Raw genomic sequence first — 15,299 nt, 5'->3', positions numbered from 1 at the left:
AAATACAATAGCACAAAACCCAATGCTAAGGAGAGAAAATACAGACAAAGAGATTTTATTGTCCCAGTAAAACAGTCTGCTTACATGAAACTTATCTTACATAAAGAGACTGTTTCTCTAAACTAATGGTGAGAATCAGGACACCTTCAGATACATTGAAATTGAATATCCAGTCAAATCTGAAGAGGTTGAGTGGAAATCCAGGATTCCCTTACTTAAGAAAGTCCTTCAGAAACTCCCAGAACCTGGAAACACGCTTCCCTGAAGTAACATTTCAAAAGAAATTGATGCTACTAGTAGAAAAAGTGACATAGAATCTAAATTCGTAAAGGTATTAATGGGCAAGCAAAATATAAACTGGCCTAGATCTTTCTCGTTTACCCATTTTTGGGGTAGTGAATTGCTTCTTTAATTTTATTTAAAGGATTTAAAATCGTGTCCACAATAAGCAATTGTCTAACCCAAAGGCAGGAATATAAAATCAGATCATCAGAGAAAATGTATATGCTAACTATTTATTTACCCCATATCTTATTCCTGTATTAAAGAAAATCAGTAGACCCACTTAATTATGTAGGGAACATACATTCTATAATGTCTGTAACCCTCCAGTAACTCTGCAGTGAGGATTCTCATTCTTTCCCTAGAAGTTCTGACTAAAAAAATGCTTTCCTGACCTTTCTGAAAAAAGAAAGGACAAATATGAAAAAGGAAAGAGATCCCAGCAAACTTTCAGCAATGTATACAGAGTTGCCCCCTGCTAATTAATACATACTATAGATTATAGAACACCCCCTCTGGACAGTCAGTTCAACTATCTACAGCTCTTTCTAACAAAATGAAAATGTGTATATATAAAAAAACATATTATTTTCATCATATACTTCACCTATTCATACGCAGTCCATTTATTCTTAAACATGCATACCATATCAGAAATATTTTTCACATGTGAGTGAACACAAGCAAAAAAAAGGACCAGTTTGGCATGCCTATTCACATACCAGGCACAGAATTAGAGAAGGTACCGACACCAAGTACAGCTATAAAAGTTTGCCACAACGGGTGCCTGTTTGACGGACCTGTTTGCTTTGAAATTTTGTGTACTCAAAGCTCATTTCAATCCTCAAATGAACACTAAATAGCAAGAAAACACCGTGGTTTCCATTTCTCTCATCCAAGACTGGATTTGCTGCTTCTTTCCTGAATATGCATCCAACAGCATGTCTTTTGGCTGCTGCCACCCCATATGGGCTCTGCTCTGTGTCCCATTTCTATATCCTTTAGCATCCATTTAAAGTCCTCCAGCAGAATCTCTGCAAGTATCTTCACTATTTAATAAAATACTTTAACTTCTCATTATCATGATTAGAAGGATCACCTTCACTAACTAAAGCAGACTCTGACACCAGCCCTGGAAGTATGGAATTACTTCCCTCTCCCTCCCATTTTCCCTGTACATTACCTTCCAATGAGACAGGCTCAAAGAGCCCAAATTGCTCCAGCACTTTAATGAAGAGGACCAGAACCACCAAAACAGCAATCATCTCCAGACCTTCCAGGTTCATGGTGAGAGGGACTCATGGCATCCAGCCCCCAGCCCACTCTAATCTGCTCCCTCACCCTAGGTTAGGTTGTGGATTCTTGCATCCTGTGCCTCTGCTTTCAGTCCTGCTGTGGAAGATCACTCTGCATCGGAATCCGTACTAGAACACCTCTGGCCCTCCCCAAAGGACTTTGCCTAAGTAAGTCACAGAAGAGAAGAAGAAGAGGGACTTTACCCTTATTAGCTCAGAGGCTAAGTTTGCTTGGCTTACCAAGAAGAAAAAGGGCGGGAGGGAGTGTGGCACACCAAAGCAAGCTTATAAGAACGGGGGGGGGGGAAGAGAGATGTGCAGCAGGAGCCCTGCCCTCCCATCCCATCCCAATGACACCAACTGAATCGATTTGCTTAATGCAGTTGCTAAGGAGATGGGAGAGTTAAGAGGATCTTGGCTTACACTCAGGGAGGTGGAGTATAATTGGGGAGGGAGTGTTATGCAGAGTACCTTGTGTGACACCTCAGTATATCAAATCCCAGCCCTCCACTGAGAAGAGACTTGTGCCCAGACTGACTGCTCTGGTCCAACTCCTGGGGTAAAGGAAAGAACTTAATGCTGTATATTCTCATGTCCTGCAAACTTTCAACACAGTCTCAGCACACTGCTTGTCATCCATAATTCCTTCATATCCTGCCTACACAGACATCCCACACAACACTGATATCTTATTACATGTGGCCTCTTCCCAATTCTTCTTCCTATTGTTCTTCATAATTCTTTTAGACAAATTCTCCATCATTTCAAGTATTTTTGCTATTTCACCTGATGGAGAGCTAGTTAAAATATAAGATCCATCAAAGTCAAGGTATCAGTGGTAAACTAAACCATTGGATACAGAGGAAACCCAACAGACTGGTTTTTGAAGAACTGGCCTCTATGGAAATACTGCAGATTTCAGGGTTTCCACTTCAAAAATGTTTCATTCAGCAGTTAAAGGGATAACTGACTGGGGGAAGATGTGATAAATGGTAATAGGGAGGTATATTTCTTGATGCTGATTCAGCTGCTATCTGTAAATTAATACACAAAGCACATACCACAAATTTAAAAGCTGCCACTTCTTCAGTTTGGTAAAAGGAAATTGCCAAAAAAATAAAATTTAATAGCATTTGCCAATTCTTTAAGCCCAAAATGCCAACATTTTGTTCATTTGCCAATTACTTCTATTTCAATTTTCTACCGTGCAGCCTGATACAAAAGAAAGCAAAAATTGTTATTGTTGAACTGCTACAGATGTACCGAAGTGTCAGCAGTCCCAAGATTTTCTAATTACCAAGCTAACTAACACCTCATTCAGTATGCTGAGGGATCTGCCTGTACCAAAGTCAAGAAAAATGCCAGGCCTGGTGCCAGGATTCAGAAAAGGGGGAGGCTCTGCCCAGACTATGCACATCACTCAGATAAACATAGCCCGGGGGAAGCTGCCAGGCTGGCACTGGCGTCAGTTCTGCAGGCAGAAGAAACTTAAGACAGGAGCTCCAACTCTGGAAGGCAGGAAGAAGGCAAGGGTCCCCCAAATCTAAAAAAATGCCTTTAAACATTGGAAAAATGAGTGAACGGGTAGGTAGGTAAATAGGTAGATAGTTTTTTGCCATACTTTTTAGATGTTCCAATTCAAGAACTGGATGTTACATTGACAAGGTTGGCTAATGAGGTCAAACGAAAGCCATATGTGAAAAGCATAGACTGAGATAAGGTAAATCTTAAATATATGCAGAATAATTATAATTACCATATCTGTATGGGTCATGCAGCAGATAGCCTGTTAAAATAAGTAAAATAGGAACGCAAACCTGGAGCATCGGTAGTTATAAAACTTATCTTTGAAGAAATAGGCCTTTTTGCCTGGAAGATGAATACTGAATTGGTGCTGAAACATATCAGAAAACCTGATTTTCTATCTACTACACAATAGTAGCACAAACATATCTTTACTGTAATCAAACAGCTTGTTTTCTGTTCCTTTGCAACATTTATTACATTATTCAATTTTTATCCTATGTAGTGACTTGTAAGGTACACAATATAACTATTAAAACATCCACAGTAATTCTAATCATAAAACCAAATAAAAACAGAAACCTCTTACATAAAATAAAAATGCTGCCTACCTGCTACATGTTACATGAATTGTAATTTCCAAATACTTTCAAAGAGTTGCTCCATATACAGCTTATTCTGGTAATCAAGAAAGGAAGTAAACATTGCATGAAACCTGATGGACTCTTAATAGTTTCAGTTAAGGCAAACCTATAGAGGTGATTCTGAGTCTTTGTATCTTCCATCCCACCCAGATGCTTTTTCTTTGGAATCCTTGGTGTTCTCTGAGCTTGGTTGTTTGCTTGCAAATGTTTTGTTACCAGACTAGGTAACATCTTCAGTGATAGAAGTGAGCAGGTTTTGTCTCTGTTGATATAGAGCAGCCTGCTGCCAGTGTTGATGGGGTGCTGTTTCTCCTTGGTAGTTCCTTGATTAGGCTGTTGTTTACTGTTTGAGCTACGTATAGTCTCTGCTATTGCTTTTCCTGTACTAGCTTTGGCTAAGATCCGGGGAGATGTAGAATGTGGCATGAACAGCAAGAGTCAATGTTGCAGCACAGAAAGATTAAAAGAATTAAAAGAAAAGCCAAAGTTGTCAAAAGCCATCATGTGGGAACTGAAATTGCAATAGCAGGGAGCCAAATCAATAGAGCCTGTTACAAAAACACTCAAGGCTAAAAGTAAAAAGGGCAACAATTCTAAAAACTGCAGTAAAGAGTAAATGACTTCATACATTTCTTAAGTTTATACGGCTTCTTTGGGAGCCAAGATCTAAGCATCAGACATCTGCTTGTCTTAGCTGGTTGACTAAAGTATAACGCATGCACCTAGCCAGTGTGGTTTGCAAACAATATTATAGAGCTTAGAATGTTCTATGTTGTTAGAACTTTGAAGCTTATTTAATAAACAGTTATTAAGGCTGGTTAACGTGATGAAAGAATCTAACCTAATCTTGTGTTGCTGGTAAAAGGTTGCTTATGGCTCATCTTTTTCACAGAGATGAACATCCAAGGGAATATGTCTTATACTAGGATCCATCAAATATTTGTCTTCTTTTATCTGCTCAGGAAAAGTGGTGTTTTCCTCTTATAGTCAATCTATAATACGCCAAGAAGATCCCTTCAGTTCTGCAGGAGGTTCCCTTCTGCACACTCGAAATGCAGGTGATGAAATGAAGGACCAAGATGCACTGAAGCCAATTTAGGGATCTAAGAGGAGAATATGTCTGGTGGGAATTGAAATACAAATAGTCCTTGAATTATGACCAGTTGTTCAGCAACCATTCAAAGTTGTGGTGGTGCTAAATGAAGGGACTTACAACTGATTCCTAAACTGAGGGCCAATGCAGCATCTACACTCATAAAAATTCAGGTGCTTGGCAGCCCACCTGCATTTACAACCACAGAGGCACTTCAAATCCCCCCAATCACATATCTCCCCCCATTGTTTTGGTCCCTGCATTCTTTGGCCTCTTCTAGCCTAGCTGAACTTTGCCATCTTCTTGCTCCTGCTGCTGACCAAGCATGCCTTTGTGAGGCAGCTGCTGGCCACATGAGGCTTTCTTCCCCATGAAGATGACATCACAGGACCAGCAGCTGTTTTGCAAAGGCCCAGGGCAAAGCGCCTGTCAGCAGCAGGAGCAAGAAGACAGCAAAGTTCAGCTCAGGGCGGCAGAGTCAGGGTGGTGAGGATGACTGGAACTGGACTGGGGCAGCTGAGGCTTCTGGAGGTGAGTGCGACTTTGTGCCACGCTGCTGGGGGTGGCGGGGGCTTCCTGGGGAGGCTGCAGATTTGCTCCATGCTGTTGAGGTGGTTGGAGCTTTCCACAACTGCTGCATTTTGTGCCATACTGCTGGGGAAGGTTGGGCTTTTGTGCCACATTGGTGGGGTGGGGTTTCTTGGAACAGCTGCAGCTTTGTATCGAGCTGCTGGGGTAGGTTGAGACTTCCCAGAGTGACTGAAATTTGGCACGCCGCTGCTAGGACAGCTGGGTTTTCTTGGGGTGACTACGGTTTTGCACTATGCTGCAACTCAGGGGCTTTTTGTAGCTCCAGATTGGCAGCACCCCAAGAAGTTCCTGATCACCGGCATGGCGAGCAGCTCCAGAGCCATGCAGAAAGAGATGACGCGGGGGGAGGGGGGAGGGAAGAGAATAGGCAGTTTGGGGGAGTTCAAGAGTAAGCAGTCCCTTATCTTTCTGGGGCTCAGAGCTGAGAGAAATGGAAATGGCTTGGATTGGGGTGGGTCCTTGCCTACTTACTGGTGGAACTGGGTTAACAATGGCAACAGGAAGTGCCAGGATTGTGGTTACTAAGTGATGTCACTACGTGACATTGCACTTTAACACTGCATCATTTAGCAGTGAAAATTCAGATCCCAATTGTGGCCATAAGTCAAGGACTACCTTTAGAGGAAGGGATTTCAGAAGAAGATCTAAAAAGTTGTATGTTGCATGTATCACAGACAAAAGAAATTCAGACATAATGGCTGCATTCAAACAACCAAGAAAGTCAGTTTGGCCTATGGTTAAGGTACCAGGCTACAAACTCTTAGGCCTGAAAGCTGGGCGGAGTGATTTTGGGCCAGTTACTGTCTTTCAGAACAACTTACCTCATAGGGTTGTTGTGGGGAAAATAGGAGGAAGAAAAGTATTGGGTATGTTTACCACCTTGAGTTATTTATGCAAGTAATAAAGGTGGGATAAAAATAAATTTTAAAAATCCTTAACGTGGTCACCAAATTAATCCATTTTTTTTATTCACAAAACCCTAACCAGATATGCCAAGTTCACAGAACAACTAAACTGTTCCCTATAAAATAAAACAAAAATCCAGCAATAGCATTGACCAAATTTAGAATGTTGTACAAATGTAGCTGCTAAGTCACCCTTTGGTCAGGAAATACCTGAGCAACTTGTGATGTTTTCTTGCCATACTGTCTATCCTGACAGGTTATCCCATGGAAACTGATTGCTGTTTGTAGGAGTCAAGATCTAAACATTATGAAGCTACTCCATAATGTTTCATTCTTCAGCAACTCTATTTATACTGTCAATATCCTGTCTGGTTTCTTTACCAGGGAAACAGGTAGATAGAGATAGAGCTATAACAGAGTGGCCTCTTGTGGCCATCTGGCATAGCCGGATGCAAGATAAGCAAGAAGAATTAGTGTTTTGGAAAAAATGATAACTGCTTAAAATAGAAAAGGAAGGTAACTGCTGTATACCATCCTTCCACACCATATCATTTATTCCTCAACATTTTTTATTCGGGCTACAGATTTATACTATTTATCTATCCTGGGAGAAGTAAGAAAAGTAGAAAGTCTGCTTTCTTCTTAATAGGTAGGCATAGGAATGAATGCCTGTAAATCCAGACTGCAATTCAAAACTCAATTATTCAAAAGTTAGCAGAGGTGAACTCTACGTAGACCTGTGGATGATTGGACTAGTGTAGATTTGTATCTAGGTACAAATTGCAGTTGGGTTATGAGGATAAAGAAGCAAGCAACTGGTGATCTTCTGTTTTAAAAACTATAAAATGCAGCCATTTATCTAGTACCAGCAGGTTTACAGGTGTAATTCAAGGTGCTGGCTGTCACCTCATGCACAAGTCATAAAAAAGCCAAGGTTGCCTACCCCTGGCATAGGGACTGGTTATCTAAGGGACCATGTGTTTCCATAGTTTCTGCCTGACCTGTGTGATCAGGCAGAGTTGGCATGTTCCAGGTTCCATCTGTTAAACACTGTCATCTGATAGGATGTAGGAAGCATGTTTTCTGTTGCAGCACCTGCCCTCTGGAAAAACATTTTCTCTGAGTTCCATCTGGCTAGCACCCTCTTCATATTTAAAAGAGTTCTGACAAATTAGCTCTGCCTCAGGACTTCAATTACAATGAATGATGGGTTCTGGATTGTTTTTAGAATGGATGATTGCTTCTTCCCAAGAACTGTGACTTTTTTATTTGTAAGTTTTAGTAATGATTTCATTATTTCGACCATTCAGAACTGTTCTAAAGTTGGACAGCCTTATAAAAGACATACACACATGCATACGTACATACGTACATACACACACAAGCTATCCACACCAAATATCAGGACAACAAATGTTCTTATTCCAGGAGGCAAGAAATCTTGAACATCACTAAAAATCTCAGTGCTCTCCAAACAGGATTGTTCTTATATTTACAGCAGATATAACATTAAGATTTAGAAATGAAAAATTCTCTGAGAAGCTTTATAGGTAGTCCTTGATATGCAACCACAATGAGCCCAAAATTTCTATTGCTAAACAAGGCAGTTATTAAGTGATTTTTGTCCCTTTTTATGACCTTTTTTACAACAGTTAAGCGAATCACTACAACTATTAAGTGCCTCATGCAGTTGTTCAGCAAATCTGGCTTCCCCCATTGACTCTGTTCGTCAGAAACTGGCTAGGAAAATTACAAATGATGACCACATGTCCCCAAAACAGTGCAACTATCACAAATATATACCAGTTACCAGGTGACCAAATTTTGATCACATGACCATGGGGATGCTGCAGTGGTCTTAAGTGTGAAAACTGGTCATAAGTCATTTTTTTCAGCCATTTTGACTTTGACCATTTTGACTTTGAATGATCACTAAATGAATAGTTGTAAGCAGTGCTTTTTTTGTAAGAAAAAAGGTGCCGGAACTCACATCTTGTTAATCTTTTATTTATCTTTCGCATGTAGTCAATCACTGTACACACACCCACACTTGTCAGTTGTGTAATGAAACATAATGGTCTCTGCCTGCAGTAAGCACTCAGTGTGCGACCACACGACCAATCACAAGCTGAGCAGTGCCATAAGCCGAGCAGCCGGACGAAGTACGCATGCCTTGGATTCAACACACAAGCAACCTGCATGCATCGTTTTGATCATTTTGTTGCTAACCTGCTACGCTGAACAGGGTGATTCAAGTCCATGTGGACCAAACATCAAATTTTCAAAAGTTTATTTTTAAAATTTGGAAAATCCATCAAAAAAAGGTGCCGGAACTCTGTTCCGGTGAGTTCTATGACAAAAAAGCACTGGTTGTAAGTTGAGGACTACCTGTATAATACACTCTACTGGCATAAAAAAAGAGTCACTTTAAAAGAGAGTTACAAAGTACAGCCAGTGCTTAAACAAGGCTGATTTCTTAGCCACAATGTCCAGAAGGGAATCTGAAGTTTTGAACCAGCTACTAATCAACTAGACTCATTTGGACCAGATTCAATATTCAACATCTAATAATGGACCAAGTCTTGGACCACCTCTGCAAAAATGAATCTCCCATAAGAACTCACAGCCCCAGCCATACAAGAACAAAACATGGAGGATTCTGAGACTTCAGAATTAATGAACCTCTCTTAGGAGCAGATTCAGCACTGAAACTTTTTTAAAACTTTAATTGCAAGTTTTTGCTGCAATAATAGCTAGTAAGAATAGTTAATAGTTAATCTGATCTGTACTACTTCCAAAAAGTTTGTTGTCTCTCCCCACTCCAAAACCAGATTACTCATGCTATTCTAAACATTTCTTAAAAGTTTTCATACCGTGATGTAGGGCCCTTGGAGAGGGCAGAGCAATCACCAATCTGCTTACAGAATGAGAATTCTGAAACTTTGGTTTGTTAATAATATAATAATATTTCATAAAATACATATATTCCACAAAATTTTAATATAGTCTAATTGAATATATTGGTTTTTAATCTAAGCTTCTGTTATCAATAAAATTATTTTAAGTTTAGCCACCAATAAAAGTATGATTTTATCACTTTTATAATGATTGTAGGAAAGTTAAAGCTTTTAAGATAATAAAAGTCTTTTTACAATTTAATAAAGCATTAAAGATAATAAAAGACTTTTTACAATTTCTTTCTGAATATAAATAAGTTCCAAATTTTATAAGTGTTTCTTTTCTCCATTACAAAGCTTATTATGCTCAAAAATTATGCAAAGTGATTATGTTTCAAAGAAAGGTCCTGGATTGTGATTTAAAAAATTAAACATTCAACTTCCATTAGTATAATGCTATGTGGGAATGATCTTGAGAGACGGGGAAGAGATGCTGGCTAGGGAATGATTAGATAAGAGGGGGCATAGTCCATAGCTGCATAGTGGGCAGAAAGACACCTCCCTAATTTCCCAGGCTGTAAAAGAGACAGCAGGATATTTGTACTATCAGACTTGCAAGATTCTGTTAATGTAGCCTTACAATAATGTATAATTAGTTCATCTGGTCATGTTTCCTTCTACAGTACCTAGGAAGGCTGACAATTAGTCTCTCTCAAACTCTGATTGTAGATTGTGAATGCTTCCTTTATATTGTGTTCTCTGTATTAGAATATTTTGGTCATCTATCTGAATACGGCACTGTACCGTATGCAGCAGATGAACTGTCCAGGGTGCTGAAACTGCAGCTCACACCTGTTCCAAGGACAGAATTCACTACTTGGATAAGTTGAAAGAAGTTGCATTTCTTTTTTATCCTTTAAAAAAATTAACATCCCCATGTGAAAGCCGTGAAACTGCAGGAGACACAAACATCAGCACAATCATTTACAATTCCAATGGACTAGAAACTAGAGAGCATTCCAGATAATAAGGACACACTTCTTTCTCTCTCTCCCTCCTTTCATTCAGATTTCATGCAATAAGAAAACTATTTTGGTCTGACTGGTGTAACCATCAAATCATACCTGATAGGATATATATAAAATCATGTTCACCGTGAGTTTCCTAATTGAACTGCAATCACATAGAAAGGAAAACAGAAGTAGTCCAGAAACGACATCACAACTGCAATACACAGGGCTGAAATGTTTTATTTATTCATTTGTTAGATGTATATCTTCTTTGAGGATAGAGCATACATGCCATTCTTCTTCCAATATGTACCCAGAGGAACCCTATGAAATACAATAGGTCAGGCTGCAAGAAAATGACTGGCTGAAAGTCAAAATTAAAAAGGACATTAAAGCAGAAACTTTGTTTCAGAAGAGAAATTTATTTTTCATACTACAAGTTAAAATGCACAAAATTCTCACCATAGTACCAATATTAATTGTGTTCACACTGGTATCTTATTTATGAATTATGCTATATCCTTATCAATATATAAAACCTTAGTAGATAAATCTACTGTATCATATTGAGGTATATATATTCCTGATGTTATATGAAAGCTAAGCAGAATTTTCTCATTTAATAAAAGAATATCACATCTATCTCACTGCCCACTCCTTCAAAATCTATATTTAAGTCATCTGTATAAAGCAGTTTGAGACTTATGTGTGTTAAATTTCATACTCCTATTTTCAGGTATAATTAGTAAGCTCGTGAGTCAAGTGCCTGTAGAAACTGTCAAGACAGTCTTATAAAACTGCAAATTAGAATAAAAGACTGCACAAGGAAGACATTTCTTAATTAGCATTCATTAGGAACTAGATTTGAACAGCCACTGAATTTACAGTAAACAGAGACAATAAAAAGAACCATATCTGATAAGCTAAAGCTCAGATTTTGTGGGTTTTACTCAGTTCTACTTTCAAGGTGGCTTCATTTTGATTATGGAAATGACCATAATTAATATAAAAGTGAGCACATTTTTTATGATGTTTGATCTTAACATATGAAGATTTAGTTGATTCTAATTATCAAATTAGAACTGATAGCAATCTAAACTCAGTGGACAAGCTATAAGTAGATGCATCAGAGAAATATTTTATATTGGCCAGGCTGTCTGCAAATTCTGGGAACTGTAGTTCTAATGTGTTATCTAATTGGTAAAGCCTGGTATGGGTCATTGGTAAAAAGCAATTCCATCTGTGCTTTATTTTATATACTCTGTGCATATAACATTAAGGTCATTAAAACAAAAATGAATAAGCAACATTACATCAGTGCCACTGGTTTATTTCAACATGTTCAGGAGTCCATGGAAAAGAAAAGAATGGATGGATGGATAGATGGACGGATGGATGGATGGATGGATGGATGGACGGATTGATGGATGGATTTCTATAGCCACCCATCTCAACAAGTGACTCTGGATAGCAAACATTATAATGTAACATGGAATAGGGATATGGATACTGTAGCTATGTGTTTACAAATTATTCCACTTTTTGCATGTAGTAGGAGTACAGGAATACAGTGACTTATGTTAGCACAAGACATACAGCAGCTCAGGGCAGGGCAATAATTTTTGCTCCTTATTCTCAGCATTTCTATGCCAGCTGATCAATGCTGATTGCAGAAAATCTTCAAATTATTTTCTAAAATTGGGGAAAAGAACTGTGCGAATTTGCCCTATATCATTTATGAAAATGAATGCATATTAATTCTATTTTTAAAAAGGGTCTAAAGTTCATTGTTGCCTCTAGACAAAATGGCTGGCACATATAAATCTAATAAATTGTCCTTTGTGTACATACTAAACAAATAATAGACATTACAATAGTAGTGATTTTGGAATAACATCTAGAAACAACTTGCTGTCCTTGAATCTATCAAATCCAGAATACAAAGGTTTTCCCTACAACACAGGACTTTATATAAGATGATAGAATGAGATCACTTAATCCAGTTCCCTGCTCAGTACAAGAATCCCCAGAAAGAAATACATTGGGTGAACACAAAAAGTTTTGGCAGTGCACGGTAGTGATTTCCTTCCTTATGCTCTGTTCATGAAATATAAAGCCTTGTCTTAATTGTTTCCAGCATCACTGATTCTGTACTCTTCCTAGCTCTGTATTTCCTGCTGCATCCATCTTTTGGACAGCTACACGCTGGTTAGAAATGAACTACTACAAGGTAAGCATCTGTATTACTCTTTCCTTTTTGGCAGGTTCTCTGAACTCAGTCAAGGAGATATAATTTAGTATAGTGACACTCATACAGGAAGTTTCCCCCCAAAAGCTGAAACTAGAGGCAAGGCATAAAGGTTTACTGAATTCCCACTGCAGCTCACTTTTTTTTCCATTACATGGTACATCAGACTTTTTCTACTACTAAGATGTCCATGCAGCTATTAGCATTAATATTAAAAAAGGAAGAGCTAATTCCAGTTCCACTACATACAAATATAATAATGTTCCTGGCATAGGATCTAGAGTTACAGGACTATCCCACTAAAAACATCTGCATTTTGTCTCATGCGGAAATATCTGTGGTCTCAGACTCCCATCCTTATAATGGAAGTGATAATGACCTTCTTCACAGAGATATTTGAAGCAGTGAGATAATGAACAGTAAAATAGTTGGCACGTTGAAACTGTGAACGAATTATTTATAATGAGTGAAATTACTCTGAATGTTTTATACCAGATTCATAAAGAAAGTATCAACAAATACAACAAAATCTACAAATTAGGTAAGATGAGGAACACAAAATCTACAAATTAGGTAAGATGAGGTAAAACTCTAAAATGATCTTGGTAGTGGTTTTCGTTACTACTGGTTTTAGCAAAAAAAAAATAATCAACATTTGTTTTCCTAATTATATCTGTTCTCCTGGTCTGACTTGATCTCTTAGCAGCCTTCAGTATCACTGATCATGAGCCAGTTGCAAGGATGGGGGAGGGAAAAGCAGTGTTTTGATATGTTTCTCCTTTCTAAAGTTCAGTCAGTTCAGTCAGTAGGGATAGTAGGGAGAAGTCGAGCCTTCAGGAAATCTGTCAAATGATTTGATAGGGCTTGGTTCTCAATCTTCTGTTGTCTAACATCTTATTTGAAGCTACTAGAAGTCATCCATCAGCTTTCAGTAAGGCATTGTCAGCGTACTGATGATACTCATTTATACATCTACACTCTAGGCCAGGCAGATTCAATCCAGTGCTTTGAGGATATTAGAGTCTGGATGGGGTGAAACAAAACTGAATCCCAATGAGTTGGAGTGATGATGGATTTGAAAGACAGTTATTTCCAAAGAAAGGCAATGGAATTCATTCTCCAATCCAGAGGTGAATTGCCATCCAGGAATTCTCTTGGATTCATAGCTTGTGTTTGATCAAGAAATGAAGGCTGTAGCCAGGAATTGTATCTTTTTTTTAAAAAGTTTTTATTTTCAATTTTACAATACATTACAATCTTAAAAATACTTCAGATAAAAAATAAAACAAATTGATACACACCACTTTCAGTATTGCCCACCCATTTCCCCCCAAACCCCATCCACCCCCAACCAACTTGCCTCTTTCCCTCTTCTTCCTCTTCCTCACTCTCCACCTCTCCTCAACCTTCCTACTTACTTCTCACCTTCTATCTTCTCGCTCCGGATGCGGTCCAGGGGAAATGCCCAAGCAATTCCTCTCTCCAAATTGAAACATTAACATTATATACAGTAAAACTATTTCTACTTTATCTGAACTACTTAAACTTCGACCCATCCACCCCCACCCCCCCTCCCCCCACCCCCCTCCCTCCCTGACTTCCCAGAGCAAAGTACAGTATTATACAAACATATTAAACATAATCTATTTAAGTTTACTAATTATACAATGAACAAAATCATATTAACCCTTAACTCTCTTCAAACTTTAACATCATAAATTTATAAACAAATTCATTACTCATAAAATAAATGAAACTTTGTAGTTCCATACTTCTTCTGAACATATTCTATCCATCTTCTCCATACATTAAAATATCTCTCTTGTGAATGGTCCTTTAAGTAAGCAGAAATTTTAGCCATTTCTGCTAAATTAGAAACCTTAAATACCCATTCTTCTAAAGAAGGCAGAGTATCCTTTTTCCAATATTGACCCATCAATAATCTTGCTGCTGTTATTAAATTCAACAGTATTTGAAAAAGTATTTTCTTTAACATTAAAATCCACAAAAATGCCCAAAAGAAACAGTTGGGGAGTAAACTTAATCTTCCTTTTAAAAACCTTTTGAATGTTCCACCAAATCATAATCCAGAAGGCTTTAATAACTTTACAGGTCCACCAAACATGAAAATAGGTTGCATCCAAGCAACCACATCTCCAACATTTAGGTTGCAGGTTCGGGTACATACAGGACAACTTTTTAGGATCCAGATGCCATCTATAAAACATTTTATAAAAATTTTCCCTCAAATTTTGGGCCTGTGTAAATTTAACATTTCTGGTCCAAATTACCTCCCATAAATCCAATGAAATCGGTTCCTGAATATTCTGGGCCCATTTAATCATACAATCTTTTACTAACTCTGTTTCTGAATCCAATTTTATTAACTCATTGTAAATTCTTCTAATATGGGCATATTTCTGATCCTTGATCTGGATTACCAAATTTTCATCTACTAAAGTAATTCCCACTTTCTTATCCAAAGTCCATCTCTGCACTATTTGCAAATATTGAAACCATGATTGTAAAATATTTTCTTGCCTCAACACATCTGAAGACTTTAATTGCCAATCAGTACCCGACCAAATAAGTAACTCTTTATACGAAATGTTATCAAAATTCACCCCCTTGGAAACCCCCTGAATTGCTTGTCCAGGAATCCCCCAAATAGGCATTTTATAATTTAGCTTATAATAATATTTTTTCCGAACTCGAAGTAAAGCATATCTTAAAATATGTGACTTAAAAACCCAATCTACTTTCTTATCAAAAATTAAATATGCATGCCAACCATGTAATAAATCCCACCC

General features: G+C 38.0%; 1 protein-coding gene and 1 long non-coding RNA gene across 5 annotated transcripts in view; one reads left to right on the top strand and one right to left on the bottom strand.

Moving 5' to 3' along the window:
* The window catches only part of LOC120302562, a 44,641-nt gene extending 32,218 nt beyond the window's left edge, over positions 1 to 12,423 (top strand). The window contains exon 5 of the long non-coding RNA XR_005555166.1: positions 12,405 to 12,423. This is a non-coding gene — a long non-coding RNA (uncharacterized LOC120302562). The remainder of the gene's footprint in view (positions 1 to 12,404) is intronic.
* Positions 1 to 15,299, bottom strand: part of KCNIP2 (potassium voltage-gated channel interacting protein 2) — a 123,171-nt gene that overhangs the window by 24,953 nt on the left and 82,919 nt on the right. Inside the window, exon 1 of one of the 4 annotated variants that reach the window (XM_039331139.1) lies at positions 1,466 to 1,736. The exons of 2 other annotated variants lie outside the window; for them this stretch is intronic. In XM_039331139.1, coding sequence (XP_039187073.1) covers positions 1,466 to 1,568 — 103 coding nt within the window. In that variant the 5' untranslated portion in view covers positions 1,569 to 1,736. Of the gene's footprint in view, positions 1 to 1,465; positions 1,737 to 15,299 lie in introns of those variants that run through there. One more of the 4 variants, XM_039331141.1, reaches the window with a different exon arrangement.

This window comes from Crotalus tigris, unplaced genomic scaffold (assembly GCF_016545835.1).
Source record: "Crotalus tigris isolate CLP2741 ecotype Arizona unplaced genomic scaffold, ASM1654583v1 scf7180000024434.1680833, whole genome shotgun sequence".
Lineage (NCBI taxonomy): Eukaryota > Metazoa > Chordata > Lepidosauria > Squamata > Viperidae > Crotalus > Crotalus tigris.
Note: the sequence above shows the minus strand (reverse complement) of the source record. Positions and strands in the feature narration are given on the sequence as shown.